General features: G+C 38.3%; 1 protein-coding gene across 3 annotated transcripts in view; it reads right to left on the reverse strand.

Annotated features, from left to right (window-relative positions):
- Positions 1 to 19,541, reverse strand: part of LOC137648497 (uncharacterized) — a 67,270-nt gene that overhangs the window by 6,994 nt on the left and 40,735 nt on the right. For all 3 annotated transcript variants that reach the window (XM_068381418.1, XM_068381416.1, XM_068381417.1), the window contains exons 4-13: positions 18,030 to 18,160; positions 16,694 to 16,804; positions 14,685 to 14,775; positions 13,387 to 13,490; positions 12,631 to 12,712; positions 10,923 to 11,093; positions 7,658 to 7,842; positions 6,993 to 7,103; positions 5,283 to 5,519; positions 4,082 to 4,220 (exon numbers count right to left, since the gene is read on the reverse strand). In XM_068381418.1, the coding sequence (XP_068237519.1) occupies positions 4,082 to 4,220; positions 5,283 to 5,519; positions 6,993 to 7,103; positions 7,658 to 7,842; positions 10,923 to 11,093; positions 12,631 to 12,712; positions 13,387 to 13,490; positions 14,685 to 14,775; positions 16,694 to 16,804; positions 18,030 to 18,160 (1,362 nt within the window). The remainder of the gene's footprint in view (positions 1 to 4,081; positions 4,221 to 5,282; positions 5,520 to 6,992; positions 7,104 to 7,657; positions 7,843 to 10,922; positions 11,094 to 12,630; positions 12,713 to 13,386; positions 13,491 to 14,684; positions 14,776 to 16,693; positions 16,805 to 18,029; positions 18,161 to 19,541) is intronic.

Raw genomic sequence — 19,541 nt, forward strand, 5'->3', positions numbered from 1 at the left:
TGGCCCCTCGGATCTTCACAAAGCTGGCGGATGCCATAGTACAACAGCTCCGCCTAAGAAACGTCCAGGTGATGGCCTACCTCGACGACTGGCTAGTCTGGGCTCCATCGCCCGAAGAGTGTACAAAGTCTTGCGACGAAGTTACCCAGTACCTAGAACACCTGGGATTCAAGATCAACGAGAAGAAATCTCGCCTCTCTCCAGCTCAGAAGTTTCAGTGGCTGGGAATCCACTGGAATCTTCAGTCACACCGCCTTTCCATCCCCCAGAAGAAAAGGAAGGAAATAGCAGGGTCTGTCAAGCGACTACTGAAATCCAAACGCATTTCAAGACGACAGCAGGAACGAGTTCTAGGCTCTCTACAATTCGCCTCAGTGACAAACCCAGTGCTTCGTGCACAGCTAAAGGATGCCGCGGGAGTCTGGAGACGATCGGCATCCATCGCTCGAAGAGACCTCAAGAGACGGCTTCCAAACAGACTTCGACGCCTCCTAAAGCCGTGGTCGGAAGCAATGGCCCTGAAAAGGTCCATTCCTCTCCAACACCCTCCTCCATCACTCAACATCCACACGGATGCCTCACTGGAGGGCTGGGGAGGTCACTCCCACCTGAAACAAGCTCAAGGGACCTGGTCTCCACTATTCAAGACGTTCCACATAAACATCTTGGAGGCCATGGCGGTCCTTCTTACTCTGAAGAAGCTATCCCCGCCGCCCTCGATCCACATCCGTCTAACCCTAGACAACTCGGTGGTAGTTCGTTGTCTCAATCGCCAGGGCTCAAGATCGCCCCAGATAAATCAGGTGCTTCTCCCAATCTTCCGTCTGGCGGAGAAGAAGAAGTGGCACCTGTCTGCAGTTCACCTACAAGGATTCCGCAACGTGACAGCGGATGCTCTATCTCGGACAAACCCGATAGAGTCGGAATGGTCTCTAGACGCAAGATCATTCTCCTTCATCTCTCATCAAGTCCCAGAACTTCAGATAGATCTCTTTGCAACGAGCGACAACAATCAACTTCCTCTGTACGTAGCCCCGTACGAGGACCCCAAAGCAGAAGCGGTGGACGCCATGTCACTGGACTGGAACAGATGGTCGAAGATATACCTGTTCCCTCCCACCAACCTTCTGTTGAAAGTCCTCTCCAAACTGAGAACCTTCAAAGGGACAGCGGCCCTAGTGGCTCCCAAGTGGCCCCGGAGCAACTGGTACCCCCTGGTCCTGGAGCTGCAGCCCAAGCTGATCCCTCTCCCGGGCCCAGTTCTCTCTCAACAAGTACAGAAGTCGACTGTCTTCGCTTCATCATCGAAAATCAAGGACCTTCATCTCATGATTTTCTCTCCCTTGCCGCAAAGAAGAGGTTTGGGATCTCGAAGAAAAGTCTAGACTTCCTAGAGGAATACAAGACCGAATCCACGAGACGGCAATATGAATCATCCTGGAGGAAATGGGTCTCCTTTGTTAAAGCAAAAAATCCTAAAGAAATCACCATTGATTTCTGTATGTCCTTCTTCATTCACCTTCATGGACAAGGATTAGCAGCCAATACGATTTCAACCTGCAAATCGGCTTTGACTAGACCAATTCTATATGCTTTCCAAATTGATCTGTCCAACGACATCTTTAACAAACTGCCGAAAGCATGTGCTCGCCTACGCCCAGCACCCCCTCCGAAACCGATCTCCTGGTCACTAGACAAGGTGCTCCATTTCGCCTCCAACTTGGACAACGATTCATGCCCCCTCAAGGATCTGACTCAGAAAGTTATATTTTTATTTGCTCTCGCCTCGGGAGCTCGAGTCAGCGAAATAGTGGCATTATCAAGAGAAGAGGGACACATCCTGTTTGCTGATTCAGGAGAAGTGACCCTCTCCCCTGATCCGACGTTTCTCGCCAAAAATGAATTACCCACCAAAAGATGGGGCCCTTGGAGAATATGCCCCCTGAAGGAGGATGTCTCTCTATGTCCAGTAGAGAGCCTCAAGGTCTATCTTCGCAGAACTTCAAACTTTGGTGGAGGCCAACTCTTCAAAGGAGAAACATCGGGCAGCGACCTGTCACTGAAACAATTAAGAGCGAAAATCACCTACTTCATTCGCAGAGCGGATCCGAACAGTACACCCGCTGGTCATGATCCTAGAAAAGTGGCATCTTCTCTGAACTTCTTTCAGAGCATGGACTTTGAGAGCCTTAAAAACTTTACGGGCTGGAAGTCCTCGCGAGTTTTCTTTAAACATTATGCGAAACAAGTGCACGAAATCAAACATTTTGTGGTAGCCGCAGGTAGTGTTATGAAACCTGCACCTAACTCTGCGTAGAACAGTGAGTTATTTGGGACTCTAACTCTTCGGGTGCCTATGTTGACCCTCGAGTGATTCATAGTGATGTCTAAAAACACTTAGTGCTTTTATAACTGTTCTTATCCCAGGTGAAATGTCATAGTGTTACACAAGTGCCGCATGCCTTGAGCATGATGTGTTATTTAAAGACTTGCGTTCCTCGAGAACGAGTACCTACTAATCCTGAAATTCCCTTTCAGATTCAAGAGCAAGCCTTTATTTCTATGTACATTATTATTACTGTAAATGAACTTTACTTTTGCTGTAAATTATTTAATTTCTGCATTGTGAAATAAAATTTCTATTTTATTACTTATGCGTCTCTTTCAGCTCCTACTTACTATGAAATACATACTGTCATAGTTTTATTTATTCCTCCTTTCTTATGGTCATGAAGAATTTAAGATGTCTATCCTTAAATTATATTCACCTTGTCTCAGTAAGGTTCCTACTCGAATACTTACTTCTGATAATCAGGAGATGAATCCTACACACAGTGCCCAACCACCACTGACCTACTCAGAATGTTCCTATACAAATATCAAACATTCTGCTTCATCTCTAAGCTCTTAAAAAGCTCTTCTGTCAAGATGAATAGTCCTTCAATACCACTTTGACGTCGGCATAGCCCATGGGAACTTCCTACCAATGGGGGGCAGGATACTTCGTTCCTATGGTTCTTATCTAAGATTACTTTGCTATTTTGTCAATGCCTAGGCACTTAACTCTGGGGGGAAAATCTACCACGATACATTGATTCTCTGGTACTCTTCCATCAGGACGCCATGGCTTGAGCCCAAAAAACGGATTTTGAGCGAAGCGAAAAATCTATTTTTGGGTGAGATAGCCATGGCGTCCTGATGGACCCTCCCTACTACTTCGTCAGTTTGTTCCCACCCTACACAATTGTATCATGGTGATGGGCAGCAACTGGCGCCAGGATAAAGACGCTCGTGACGTCATTAGAGCAATGGCGTCCGTTTGTTTACGTCTCGAGTATCAGTAGTAGCCACGAGTGAGATTAGCTGTGGAACGGCTCCCAGCTATTCTCAGCCCTTACACACCGAAGCGTTAACTCTGTTCGGGGTGGAGATAGCTATGTGGCACGACCAGACATGCGTGTCCCCTGTTGTATTACGATGTCTTAAAGGGAAACCTTTGAGATACTCGCTCCAGAAGTTAGAATTCTGTGATAACCTGTGGTTAAATTCTCTGGGAATATCTTAGTAGTCTTATACCCAAGGAAGCTACCAAACAGGAACCTTCCATCAGGACGCCATGGCTATCTCACCCAAAAATAGATTTTTCGCTTCGCTCAAAATCCGTTATTTAATTCATATTGTTACTATCTTTATGATATTTTACATTAATTGTTCATTACGTCTTTTTTATGTATTTCTTTATAGTCCATTCTTACAGGGCTATTTCTTTTCCTGTTGGAGCCCTTGCTAGGGCTTGAGCATAAGTTCGCTTCATAGTTTATATATGAAAGATCTATTTTAATATTGTTACTGTCCTTAAGATATTTTACATCAATTGTTCATTGCGTCTTTTGCTTTTAATTTATTCTTTTATTGCCATTTCTTACTGGGCTATGTTTTCCTGTTGGACCTCTTGCTTTTCCAACTAGGCTTGTAGCTAAGCTAGTAATAGTAGTAGTAGTAGTAGTAGTAGTAGTAGTAGTAGTAGTAGTAGTAGTAGTAGTAGTAAAAAGACGAGTTCTAGCCTATCCTGGCCACTTACATTAATAGCTTCTTCCGTCATCGCCGTATTTTCAAGAAGGTACTCGATGGCTTGCGCTTTAGACCAGCCCAAAGCGTGTATCCCAGTATCAACAACGAGTCGGCTTGCCCGGAGGAGTTCAAACGAATGACGCCCCAGTCTGAGAAAAAATACATACTTTAGTTAAAAATTTAAAACTATATATATATATATATATATATATATATATATATATATATATATATATATATATATATATATATATATATATATATATATATATATATATGACACGTGCACAGTAGGCCTACCATCTATTAACACGAGCACAGTAGGCCTACCATCTTTTAACACGCGCACAGTAGGCCTACCATCTTTTAACACGTGCACAGTAGGCCTACCATCTTTTAACACGTGCACAGTAGGCCTACCATCTTTTAACACGCGCACAGTAGGCCTACCATCTTTTAACACAGCACAGTAGGCCTACCATCTTTTAACACGCGCACAGTAGGCCTACCATCTTTTAACACGTGCACAGTAGGCCTACCATCTTTTAACACGTGCACAGTAGGCCTACCATCCTTTGACAGGAGCACAGTAGGCCTACCATCTTTTAACACGCGCACAGTAGGCCTACCATCTTTTAACACGAGCACAGTAGGCCTACCATCTTTTAACACGCGCACAGTAGGCCTACCATCCTTTGACAGGAGCACAGTAGGCCTACCATCTTTTAACACGTGCACAGTAGGCCTACCATCTTTTAACACGCACATAGTAGGCCTACCATCTTTTAACACGTGTACAGTAGGCCTACCATCTTTTAACACACGCACAGTAGGCCTACCATCTTTTAACACGTGCACAGTAGGCCTACCATCTTTTAACACGTGCACAGTAGGCCTACCATCTTTTAACACGCGCACAGTAGGCCTAGGCCTACCATCTTTTAACACATGCACAGTAGGGTTACAATTTTAAACATGCGCACAATAGGCCTACCATCTTTTAACACGAGCACAGTAGGCCTACATCTTTTAACACTTGCACAGTAGGCCTACCATCTTTTAACAAGAGCACAGTAGGCCTACCATCTTTTAACAAGAACACAGTAGGCCTACCATCTTTTAACAAGAGCACAGTAGGCCTACCATCTTTTAACATGCGCACAGTAGACCTACCATCTTTCACAGGAACCATATTAAATGAGTTCTCTTACCTCTGATAAGGATCTTCATACAAGCCTAGTTCTTCGCCTAAATATTCGGAGTAGAGTCCCCAGCCTTCCAGGAACGCAGTATGGAGAGGGAACTTTGCCGGAATGTCTTCTTTCCTCGAGAAATCGACGTATTTTCGGAAATCTGGCGTCGATGGGTTCATCCTTATGTAGGAGGAGTGCAAGTGGTGGCCTGGGATGGTTTCGTGTAGAGACAAGGCTGTTACTTCGTACCTCTTGCTGCAAGTGGAAGGAGAAAGGATGTTAGTGAATGATTAGAGAGGAAACTCTATAGAGGAAATTAGAGGGGCACTCAGTAGAGCGCAGACCTCCGCCGTGGTAGCTTATTTATCGACCTTTTGCTCGAACTTGACATGTATTAATTGGCGTGGATTTTCATGCAGTCAAATATGAACTAAATTTGAAGTCTCTGACAACGATGTCCAAACGTATAGCTGATTACGTGAATTGGACATTTTGCTTGACCGTGATCTTGACCTTTGACCTTAATCTTCCAAAATTTAATAATTTCCAGCTTTTTACATAACAGTTAATCCATGCAAGTTTCATTACTCTACCATTTAAATTGTGGCCAGGAAGCTGTTCACAAACAAACACACACAGGGCCGAAAACAGTGAAAGATTATAGAGGAAAACAAAATTAATGCAGACCAAAAAATAGAAAATAAATAGTTAAAAGCCTAATTTATTGGTACACGATTATAGGCAAGTATAAAGATATGTTCGATTGCTTCTTTAAATATGGATATACACGGTATTGGAAAGCTTTTCCTATTTCCAATAAAACATTATTATTATTATTATTATTATTATTATAGGCTTAGCTACAACCCTAGTTGGAAGAACAGGATGCTACAAGCCCGAGGGTTCCAACAGGGAAAATAGCCCAGTGAGGAAAGGAAATAAGGAAACTGCAAGAAAATTAACAATATAAAATATTCTAAGAACACTAAGAGCTGCCTACCACAGTTAAAGAGTCTCTTCTACCCTTACCAAGAGGAAAGTAGCTACTGAGCAATTACAGTGTGGTATTTAACCTCTTGAGGGTGTATTCCGATTATCTTAGTGTTGTCAGATGTATGAGGAAAGAGAAGAAATGTGTCAAGAACAGGCCAGACTATTCGGTGAATGTGTAAGCAAAGGAATAATGAGCCGTAACCGGAGAGGGGTCCAATAGCCAGCCCCTTCCCCTATATAAAAATAGGGGGAGGGACATTTTATCACCAAGCTTAAATTTGCAATTAGCACATTATTATTATTAATAATATTATTATTATTATTATTATTATTATTATTATTATTATTATTATTACTTGCTAAGCTATAACCCTAGATGTAAAAGCAAGATGTTATAAGCCCAGGGGCTCCAATACGGAAAATAGCCCAGTGAGGAAAGGAAATAAGGGAATAGCAAATAAACTATTATTATTATTATTATTATTATTATTATTATTACTTGCTAAGCTACAACCCTAGCTGGAAAAAGCAAGATGTTATAAGCCCAGGGGCTCCAATAGGAAAAATACCCCAGTGAGGAAAGGAAAAAAGGAATATAAAATACACTAAGAAGAGTGACAACGTTAAAATAAATATATTCTATATAAACTAAAAAGTAGCAATGCTGATTGGATTTGGTGTAATTGAACGCAATTTCCCTTTGTTACACTTAAAATAAATAAGATTCGAACTCACTGTTGATCGTAGATGTAAGTATTTAGGTAGAAAGTGCCAGGCCTCGTACCGTCCATGGAAGGATCGCTGTAGGAAGCGTATACGGCGTTGGGATTGTCCTTTCCTTCAATCCTGCAATAAAATAGATAGTATATAACAATTATTATTTCTAGGCAATACGCACTGTAGGTAAAATCCTGTCATCACACACAAAATGAAATAAAGGCAAATATATACAGTAGCTGTAGAATGAATATAGTTTCTTTAGGCTTGAATAATATAAAGTAAAATAGAAAAAAATAAATTTCATCTATTTCAGGAATTAGAATAAACCGTATAATGCATTTGAAGGTTTAAAGGCGACTCATGAATGGCAGAGGCAAGGGACACTGACAATACCCTAGCTATTAAGACAATGCCATAGTAACTGATCAAGCTCCCTCTCCACCCAAGCTAAGACCTGGGAGGGCCAGGTAATGGCTACTGATGACTCAGCAAGTAGACCTATAGGCTCCACCAAACCCCACATTACCAACTCGGAAGGATGGCGAGGTTACAGAAACTGCAAGAAACTATCGAACTATAGCGCAACTATAACCCCAGTCCGGGAGATCGCCAGACAGAGACGTTTTCTATAGACCACAGACCATAAATCTCTTCTAGACGCGTAAGAAAACAGTACTCACGTGACATTAACGTCAGGGATTTCGGCAAAGAGCGTGTGGATGACCGGGTAGATCTTGGTGTAGACTGCTGTTCTGTAGGTTTCTAGAAGTTCCTCCTTACTGACGAAGTTTTGACTGGGGTCGCTCTTGGCAATCCTGCTGATTTCGCCCAAACTTTTGCCTTCCATCCCTAGGTCGATTGCCGTCTGATAATGATAAGAATGTGGATATTATTGACAATAGTTGAAGCAGCAATGTTCGTGATGATAATAATTGTAACGAAAATCACTTAACTTTAGCTAGAGGTCTAAGATAATGGAAATATTATTCACTGGCAATTGACCAAATTACTTCAACATTTATTATTATTATTGTTATTATTATTATTATTATTATTATTATCATTATTATTATTATTATTTTTAACTAAGCTACAAGTGACGTATAAAGCAGGATACTATAAGACCAAGGGCTCCAACAGGGAATAGTAGCTCAGTGAGGAAAATAAATAAGGAAATAAATATACTACATGAGAAGTAATGAATAATTGGTATAAAACATCTTTGGATCAATAACAACGTGAAAACAGAACTGTCACATACAAAAAGTCAATGTATTAGAGGTTTCAAAGAAAGCCCAAGAAAGAAGACTGAAATGGTTTGGTCATGTCATGAGAAGAGAAGATAAAGAACACTTCTGTAAAAGGTTATGAACATGGAGGTGGAAGGCAGAAGAAGGAGGTGAAAGCCACAGTTCAGGTGGAAAGATGAATTACTGAATGGAAGGAAAAGGGTCTAAGAGAAAGCAGGACAGTCGATCGGGACTACGGTCTACCCCAAAGCCAAAGCAAAAGTCCTTCAAAAAGAAGGCAACCGTGCTTATCCCATGCAAAATGGGAAATAACACGTTAATAAAAGAAGAAGAAGAAGAAGAAGAAGAAGAAGAAGAAGAAGAAGAAGATGAAGATGATGATGATGATGTTGTACAGGACAGGGGAAGAAGGAGAAGGCTGACTAAAAAAAAAGCGACCCCATGTAGAAGAAGAAGAGGAAGATGTACAGGCCAGAGGAAGATGGAGAAGGCTGACTAAAAACACAGACCCCATATAGAAGAAGAAGAAGAAGAAGAAGAAGAAGATGTACAGGACAGAGGAAGATGGAGAAGGCTGACTAAAAACACAGACCCCATATAGAAGAAGAAGAAGAAGAAGAAGATGTACAGGACAGAGGAAGATGGAGAAGGCTGACTAAAAAAAAAGCGACCCCATGTAGAAGAAGAAGAGGAAGATGTACAGGCCAGAGGAAGATGGAGAAGGCTGACTAAAAACACAGACCCCATATAGAAGAAGAAGAAGAAGAAGAAGAAGAAGAAGAAGATGTACAGGACAGAGGAAGATGGAGAAGGCTGACTAAAAACACAGACCCCATATAGAAGAAGAAGAAGAAGAAGAAGAAGAAGATGTACAGGCCAGAGGAAGATGGAGAAGGCTGACTAAAAACACAGACCCCATATAGAAGAAGAAGAAGAAGAAGAAGAAGAAGATGTACAGGACAGAGGAAGATGGAGAAGGCTGACTAAAAACACAGACCCCATATAGAAGAAGAAGAAGAAGAAGAAGAAGAAGAAGAAGATGTACAGGCCAGAGGAAGATGGAGAAGGCTGACTAAAAACACAGACCCCATATAGAAGAAGAAGAAGAAGAAGAAGAAGAAGAAGAAGATGTACAGGACAGAGGAAGATGGAGAAGGCTGACTAAAAACACAGACCCCATATAGAAGAAGAAGAAGAAGAAGAAGATGTACAGGCCAGAGGAAGATGGAGAAGGCTGACTAAAAACACAGACCCCATATAGAAGAAGAAGAAGAAGAAGAAGAAGAAGAAGAAGATGTACAGGCCAGAGGAAGATGGAGAAGGCTGACTAAAAACACAGACCCCATATAGAAGAAGAAGAAGAAGAAGAAGATGTACAGGCCAGAGGAAGATGGAGAAGGCTGACTAAAAACACAGACCCCATATAGAAGAAGAAGAAGAAGAAGAAGATGTACAGGCCAGAGGAAGATGGAGAAGGCTGACTAAAAACACAGACCCCATATAGAAGAAGAAGAAGAAGAAGAAGAAGAAGAAGATGTACAGGCCAGAGGAGGATGGAGAAGGCTGACTAAAAACACAGACCCCATATAGAAGAAGAAGAAGAAGAAGAAGAAGAAGGTGTACAGGACAGAGGAAGATGGAGAAGGCTGACTAAAAACACAGACCCCATATAGAAGAAGAAGAAGAAGAAGAAGAAGAAGATGTACAGGCCAGAGGAAGATGGAGAAGGCTGACTAAAAACACAGACCCCATATAGAATAAGAAGAAGAAGAAGAAGAAGAAGATGTACAGGCCAGAGGAAGATGGAGAAGGCTGACTAAAAAAAAAGCGACCCCATGTAGAAGAAGAAGAGGAAGATGTACAGGCCAGAGGAAGATGGAGAAGGCTGACTAAAAACACAGACCCCATATAGAAGAAGAAGAAGAAGAAGAAGAAGAAGATGTACAGGACAGAGGAAGATGGAGAAGGCTGACTAAAAACACAGACCCCATATAGAAGAAGAAGAAGAAGAAGAAGATGTACAGGACAGAGGAAGATGGAGAAGGCTGACTAAAAACACAGACCCCATATAGAAGAAGAAGAAGAAGATGTACAGGACAGAGGAAGATGGAGAAGGCTGACTAAAAACACAGACCCCATATAGAATAAGAAGAAGAAGAAGAAGAAGAAGATGTACAGGACAGAGGAAGATGGAGAAGGCTGACTAAAAACACAGACCCCATATAGAAGAAGAAGAAGAAGAAGAAGATGTACAGGCCAGAGGAAGATGGAGAAGGCTGACTAAAAACACAGACCCCATATAGAAGAAGAAGAAGAAGAAGAAGATGTACAGGCCAGAGGAAGATGGAGAAGGCTGACTAAAAACACAGACCCCATATAGAAGAAGAAGAAGAAGAAGAAGAAGATGTACAGGACAGAGGAAGATGGAGAAGGCTGACTAAAAAAAAAGCGACCCCATGTAGAAGAAGAAGAAGAAGATGTACAGGACAGAGGAAGATGGAGAAGGCTGACTAAAAAAAAGCGACCCCATGTAGAAGAAGAAGAAGAAGAAGAAGAAGAAGAAGAAGAAGAAGATATAAACTAAGAAGATAGATTTATGTCAACCCTGTCACAGATTGTCCAGCTCCCCTTTAGGAGTTAAATCTCTTTCAGTAACATTATTTGAAAGCAAACCTAGGAAGTTCACCAAACCCACCTTCGAAACTTCTTCCGTTATCCTCGAGACTTCGTTGATTCCTAAATTGTGAATCTCTTGCGGGGTCAGCTGGGTGGAAGTGTGGAACTTGAGGCAGGCGTGGTAGAACTCCTCTCCTCCCTCTAGAGAAGAAATGCCTATTTCGTTTCGAGTGCCCGCGAGATATTCGTCCTGGGGAGAAGGAATTAAATACGGGAGAAATTAGAACGGCCACCTTTTGGAAGTCTAAATATGGGTGAAATTAGAATGGCCACCTTTTGGAAGTCTAAATATGGGTGAAATTAGAATGGCCGCCTTTTGGAAGTCTAAATATGGGTGAACTTAGAATGGCCTCCTTTTGGAAATCTAAATATGGGTGAAATTAGAATGGCCACCTTTTAGAAATCTAAATATGGGTGAAATTAGAATGGCCACCTTTTAGAAGTCTAAATATGGGTGAAATTAGAATGGCCACCTTTTAGGATTCTAAATATGGGTGAAATTAGAATGGCCACCTTTTAAAAGTCTAGACATGGGTGAAATTAGAATGGCCACCTTTTAGAAATCTAAATATGGGTAAATTAGAATGGCCACCTTTTAGGATTCTAAATATGGGTGAAATTAGAATGGCCACCTTTTGGAAGTCTAAATATGGGTGAAATTAGAATGGCCACCTTTTAGGATTCTAAATATGGGTGAAATTAGAATGGCCACCTTTTGGAAGTCTAAATATGGGTGAAATTAGAATGGCCACCTTTTAGAAGTCTAAATATGGGTGAAATTAGAATGGCCACCTTTTGGAAGTCTAAATATGGGTGAAATTAGAATGGCCACCTTTTAGGATTCTAAATATGGGTGAAATTAGAATGGCCACCTTTTGGAAGTCTAAATATGGGTGAAATTAGAATGGCCTCCTTTTAGAAGTCTAAATATGGGTAAATTTAGAACGGCCACCTTTTGTAAGTCTGAATATGGGTGAAATTAGAACGGCCACCCTTTTAAACCTCAAAATGAATTTAATTTATCATAGATTGTGGGTTAATTTCATTTATCATACACACACGGAAAATCGTGTATTTTAATGTATAAGAATGTGCATGCGCACGCACGCTTATAAACACGGAAGTGCATGAAGCTAATCACGAAAGGTCCTGTAGAGATGGTACAAGAAAAGCAGCCCTTAATGTACGTAAAGTTGATTTTAGGCTCGTTTATACAGGTTTTATGTGTTTTTATAGCCGTGAGTAGGCCTATGCATACAAGTTCTTATATAATTACGAAGGGTCCTGTAGAGAGTAGGACCAGAAAAGCAGCCCTTAAAGTAAGTAAAGTAAATTTGATTTTAGGCTCGTTTATAAAGGTTTCCTATGTGCTTATAGACATGAGTAGGCCTATGCATACATGTTTTTATATTCTTATCACTTGTCATGAAAGGGTACGTAGGCCTACCTGTATAAAAAAAAAGGCAGTAGGGTAAATTCGATTTTAGGCTCGTATATAAAGGTTTTATGTGTTTTCATATGCGTGAGTAGGCCTATGAATGTTATTTTTTTATATATCTATTACTTGTCATGAAAAGGAATGTAGGCCTACCTGTATAAAAAAAATCAGTAAATTTGATTTTAGGCTCGTTTACAAAGGTTTTATGTGTTTTCATAGGCGTGAGTAGGCCTATGCATGCTTGTTCTTATACATTTATCACTTGTCATGAAAGGGAACGTAGGCCTACCTGTATAAAGTCCCTAATTTTCTTAAACGAAGGCAGCAGGTCCTGTTGAATTCTTTTCTCAGCTTGCTCTCTTAAAGCCGATCTGGTGTGATAGAAAAAAATAAACATATTCATAAATAGGCCTAGCATGAGAACCACAAATTAGTCGAATAGAGAATTTTGAAGAACAAATTATGGACATATATGAAATATTAATACAAAATTATAAAATGAAAAATCTTGATTGTTTTGTATATTTTTTACCAGACCACTCAATTGCATTTCTATAACTAGGCCTAGCATAAGAACCCGAAATTAGTCGAATAGAGAATTTTGAAGAAAACAAATTATGGACATATATGAAATATTAATACAAAATTGTAAAATGAAAAATCTTGATTGTTTTGTATATTTTTAACCAAAATGTGTTAAAAATTTGCCTTAAAAACGGTAAAAATCCTGGAATAAATGTTGCCAGGCATTTACCGTTTCAAAAACGGATATATTGACGTAAAAGATGGTTACAGTCACCAACCCGTAAGAGATAATAACAAAGTAAGGTAGGAATTACGGTCGCCTGTATTTTACTGAAATACGACTGAGAACACATTTTGACGTAGAATTTCAGATTACAATTTCGTTTTTTTAGTGTATCAAACGACAATAAACTTAAGATGAGGATATATTCAAATGATCCCCCAAGTCTTTAATTGGACTTACAGATTAAAAATTACTGGAAAAACATTTAATATTATGTTAATATGATCATGCAATTACCTTTGTTCACTGGAGATCGTAGACGGGGTGTGAATGAAAGGCCTGTAGAACACAGAGTCTTCCACGGGACCCCCAAGGTCATCCAGCTGTTGAATCACACCCACCTGGGAGAGAGAGAGAGAGAGAGAGAGAGAGAGAGAGAGAGAGAGAGAGAAAAGAAAAATATATATTATGACCAAACCATATTTTTCCTGTTTGCATTATATAGTATTTATAAATATTTGTAAATAAATTTATTACTACCCCCAGTGTCTAGGGTTTGACACTTTATACTATCTATCAGAACAGTATTGTAAAAGAGTTAATTAATCTTTTTTTTTAATCAAAATCATTCTTTTATATAAATGCTTGCGCAACCTGAGATAAGTTACATAAACATAATTAATTAGTTCAGTTTTTTTACCATCGTGGAACATTGTTCCATATACGTCACAGAAGCAGTTTAATCTGAGATAAGGAATAATTGTCAATATACATAAAAAAGCACAAGTGCTATACATATATACATGTGTATATATATACATATTATATATATATATATATATATATATATATATATATATATATATATATATATATATATATATATATATATATATATATATATATATATATATATTGCATATTTATATGCATATTATGCACACAAACATATGCATATATATAAGCACATACTGTATACGAATATATGCATATATATATATATATATATATATATATATATATATATATATATATATATATATATATATATATATATATATAGATATATACACACACATGTATATATATATATATATATATATATATATATATATATATATATATATATATTATAAAATAATTAATTGATATACAATTAGTGACGTTGACATAATCAAAATTTTCAACTGAAATCCCATATTAATATAATCAATCTCCCAACTAATGACTTCTCTGAAGATAATTTTAGTCCATCATCGGTTTAAAGGCCGCTCATGAATGGCAGAGGCAAGGGACAATGGCATTAGCCTTTCAAGCAGGAAAATAAGTGGCCATCCCTATTACATATGATCAGCGCCCAAGCCAGGACCAAGGTGGGCCAGGCAATGGCTGCTGATGACTCAGCAGATATATCTATAGGCTCCCCAAAATCCCACCCTTAGCTCAAACGGATGGTGAGGTTGCTGCGACCAAAGGAACTAAAGAGTTTGAGCGAGACTCCAACCCCAGTCTAGCTATCACTAGGCGAGGACGCTACCACAAAATAGCCTTACGCTCTTTCTAAAATCCAGAAACCAATATAATTTGTCTCTTACCATCGACCAATTGGAGGGCATAAGTCCACTAGCTAGGTTTTCCTTCATCAAGTCAAGGATTTCTTGCGCTTGTCTGGGAAATTCGCCGTATCTGAGGAAAGGGATATTTTCAAACAGTGTACACTTTGATTGACTCAATTGTCATTAAAGTTTACCTTAAACCTTTCACTGCAATTGGTGACTTAGTCAAAATTGAAGAGGAAACTCTCTTTTGAAATCACCCAATCTATAAAAAAAAAAGTTTGTATTCAATGGGAAGGTTTTCATGATAACTTTCCAATTAACATATATCAATAAGTTGTGTTTGTGTTGCCTTGAGAGAGTTTTCTACATCAAAAATTTCGTTGAATTCACCACTGGCAGTGAAATGGTTAATGAAATCTAATTCTAGGTCATTATAAAACATTTTAAGACGATAATTAGGTCATATACTTTATTTGGATATATGTTGCATAAGCCACAAGAGGTACGGTTAGCTTCATCAATTCCGGTACACTGATGTCTCCTTAGCTCCCCATGAAGCATATCGAAATTAATGAAGCCAACTGTACCTGTTAGGGGGAGAAAAATCGAAAGGGAGCAGAGAAATAGATGGCGAGATAAAGAGAAGGATGATATGGAGAGAAGAGGTTTGATGGAGGAGTATGCCTTTGATAGAAGGTATTGGAGAGGGCGCATCAGGCAACCGACCCCTTAATGTAGGGTTATCGGTGGGGAAGAAAATGAATAGATGGCAAAATATGGTGAAGGATGATATGGAGAGAAAAGGTTTGGTGGAGGAGGAGGCCTTGGATAAAAGGTATTGGAGAGGGCGCATCAGGCAACCGACCCCTTAATGTAGGGTTATCGGTGGGGAAGAAAATGAATAGATGGCGAAATATGAAGGATGATATGGAGAGAAAAGGGTTGGTAGAAGAGGACGCCTTTGATAGAAGGTATTGGAGAGGGCGCATCAGGCAACCAACCCCTTAATGTAGGGTTATCGGTTGGGAAGAAAATGATTAGATGGCGAAATATGGTGAAGGATGATATGGAGAGAAGAGGTTTGGTGGAGGAGTATGCCTTTGATAGAAGGTATTGGAGAGGGCGCATCAGGCAACCAACCCCTTAATGTAGGGTTATCGGTGGGGATGAAAATGAATAGATAGCGAAATATGGTGAAGGATGATATGGAGAGAAGAAGTTTGGTGGAGGAGTATACCTTTGATAGAAGGTATTGGAGAGGGCGCATCAGGCAACCGACCCCTTAATGTAGGGTTATCGGTGGGGATGAAAATGAATAGATAGCGAAATATGGTGAAGGATGATATGGAGAGAAGAAGTTTGGTGGAGGAGTATACCTTTGATAGAAGGTATTGGAGAGGGCGCATCAGGCAACCGACCCCTTAATGTAGGGTTATCGGTGGGGAAGAAAGTGAATAGATGGCGAAATATGAAGGATGATATGGAGAGAAAAGGTTTGGTGGAGGAGTATGCCTTTGATAGAAGGTATTGGAGAGGGCGCATCAGGCAACCAACCCCTTAATGTAGGGTTATCGGTGGGGAAGAAAGTGAATAGATGGCGAAATATGAAGGATGATATGGAGAGAAAAGGTTTGGTGGAGGAGTATGCCTTTGATAGAAGGTATTGGAGAGGGCGCATCAGGCAACCGACCCCTTAATGTAGGGTTATCGGTGGGGAAGAAAGTGAATAGATGGCGAAATATGAAGGATGATATGGAGAGAAAAGGTTTGGTGGAGGAGTATGCCTTTGATAGAAGGTATTGGAGAGGGCGCATCAGGCAACCGACCCTTTAATGTAGGGTTATCGGTGGGGAAGAAAATGAATAGATGGCGAAATATGAAGGATGATATGGAGAGAAAAGGTTTGGTGGAGGAGTATGCCTTTGATAGAAGGTATTGGAGAGGGCGCATCAGGCAACCGACCCCTTAATGTAGGGATAACGGTGGGGAGGAAAAAGAACCATTATATTTTTTTTTTTTTTTTTTTAATAGAATTGCAGTCCTACCTAGAAAGCAACTTCTGATAATCATTGTACGACTCTAAAACCATCTCCTTTTGCACCATCTGCTTGAATCTAAGCTGCGGACCTCCCAGGAAGGTGATAGGGGTGAAGTATCTGGAAGAAAGCAAAGAATAAAGGATAATACATAAATACTGTACACATACCAAGGCACCTCCCCCAATTTTGTGTGGGTAGCAGACATCAAACAAATGAAACAAAAAGTGGGACCTTTCCTCTCTCCGTTCCTCCCAGCCTGACAAGGGACTCAACCGAATTCGGCTGGTACTGCTAGGGTGCCACAGCCCACCCTCCCCCGTTATCCACCAGAGATAAAGCTTCATAACGCTGAATCCCCTACTGCTGCTACCTCCGAGGTCATCCAAGGCGACCGGAAGAAGCAGCGGGCCTACCGGAACTGCGTCACAATAGCTCGCCATTCATTCCTATTTATAGCACGCTCTCTTGCCTCTCTCACATCTATCCTCCTATCAACCAGAGCTTCCTTCACTCCATCCATCCACCCAAACCTTGGTCTTCCTCTTGTACTTCTCCCATCAACTCGTGCATTCATCACCTTCTTTAGCAGAAAGCCATTTTATATCAGGTATATTGGGAAACACAGTCTGTTACAATTCTTCTCTAATCTTGGGTGGTGCCATAGCCTCTGTACCGTGGTCTTCCACTGTCTTGGGGTAAAGTTCTCTTGCTTGAGGGTACGCTCGGGAATGTATCAGGACTATTCTTATTTATGCGCGAGAACATTTGCAATCCTTAAATCCGTATGGGAAATAAATGAAGCTCTTTATACCAATGGTATTAAAACAATATGGGTAAGTGAGCATATCTCTCTCTCTCTCTCTCTCTCTCTCTCTCTCTCTCTCTCTCTCTCTCTCTCTCTCTCTCTCTCTCTCTATATATATATATATATATATATATATATATATATATATATATATATATATATATATTATATATATATATATATATATATATATATATATATATATATATATATATATATATATATATATATATTTCAGCTTTCTTTATTTCCGGTCACGCTCAGTGGCATTCCAAACGTATAACTCCTCGGTCTCTCCCAGTCCCTAGGGTAGAGAGGAAGGAGAGTAGTCATACCACCCTAGTGAGAGGGGGGGGGGGTTGATACCCTGAGAGGTACACTCGGCAACCACTATCTTCCACAAATTTCCGAAACTGCCTTGATGTAGTTAGGAAAGGGGGAGTGTGTGTTAGCCTTCTTTTTGACGGGTCGTGTACACTAGTATCATCACAAACAGAACTGAGGGAACAATTAAAAAAGAAAATTAAATGTTCTTACTTGATGTACTGATAGTTATCGATATAAGTCTTCAATTCTTCCTTGAAGATTTTCAGGTTGATGAGATCGTCCTCGGAGAGGGATTCGGCGTCTATAGCCTCCGCTCTTTGGAGAAACTCCTCGCATCTGTTCTGAAATGTTGAATAAAGATTGTTTATTATTATTATTATTATCATTATTATTATTAATTAATTACTATTATCATCATCATGATTATTGTTACTATTATTATTATTATCATTACTAATATTATTATTATTATTATTAGTAGTAGTAGTAGTAGTAGTAGTAGTAGTAGTAGTATTGTCATGATTATTATTATTATTATTATCATTATTATTATTACTATTATTATTATTATTTTTATTAGTATTATTATCATTAATATCTTTTTACTATTATTATTATTATTATGATCGTTATTATTATTATTATTATTATTATTATTATTTTACCACTACTACTACTATTATTATTATTATTATTTTCATTATTATTATTATTATTATTATTATCATTATTATTATTATTATTATTATTATTATTATAATGCTCTATTCAAATAATAAAATTCTAATAACTATTACAATTTTAATTATAATGATAATAATTTTGGTAATTTTAATCATTTCACTAATAATAATTTCAATGATAACAATTTTAATAGTTCTGATGATATCAATTACAATAATTATTTCAATAATTTCAATAATAATAATAATCTCAATAATAATTATTATAATAATTTAAATAATATTAATAATTCTAGCAATTTCAATAATAAAAATAATTTTCCTAATTTTAATAATAATAATAATAATAATAATAATAATAATAATAATAATAATAATAATAATAATAATGATTATAATTTTCATAGTTTTAATAATTTCAACAATAATAATTTTAGTCATTCCGATAATAAAAATAATTTTCATAATTTTTATATTTGTATTTTCAATAACAATAATAATTTTAATAACAAAGTGAATTAATTGAACTATAGAATTTTCAAACATTTAATTTACAGTTTTATTATCATTAAAAAGAAACCTTAATTGAATAAGGGTTACGAATAATTAAAAAAAGAGAAAATCTACGTATACTAAAATGAATTAAGAGAATTTACGTGTACTAAAACCAATATATTATTCATAATTATCATCTTTCTTTCACTTTTTTATTTCATATTTTCCGGTAAAAATGTTACAATTATGTAAGAAAGATTAATACATATAAAACAAGAAAAAAAAATCTGCGTATACTAATATTAATTATGAGGATTTACGTGTGTTAAATCGAATATATTATTCATAAGTCTTTTTTTCACTTTTCTATTCACATTTTCCCGTCAAATTTGTTACAATTACGTAAGAAAAATTAATATATATATATATATATATATATATATATATATATATATATATATATATATATATGTATATAAAGAAAAAATATCTACGTTTACTCAAATTAATTAAGAGAGTTTACGTGTATTAAAACAAATACATT

This window comes from Palaemon carinicauda, chromosome 10, assembly GCF_036898095.1.
Source record: "Palaemon carinicauda isolate YSFRI2023 chromosome 10, ASM3689809v2, whole genome shotgun sequence".
NCBI classification, from domain to species: Eukaryota; Metazoa; Arthropoda; class Malacostraca; order Decapoda; family Palaemonidae; genus Palaemon; species Palaemon carinicauda.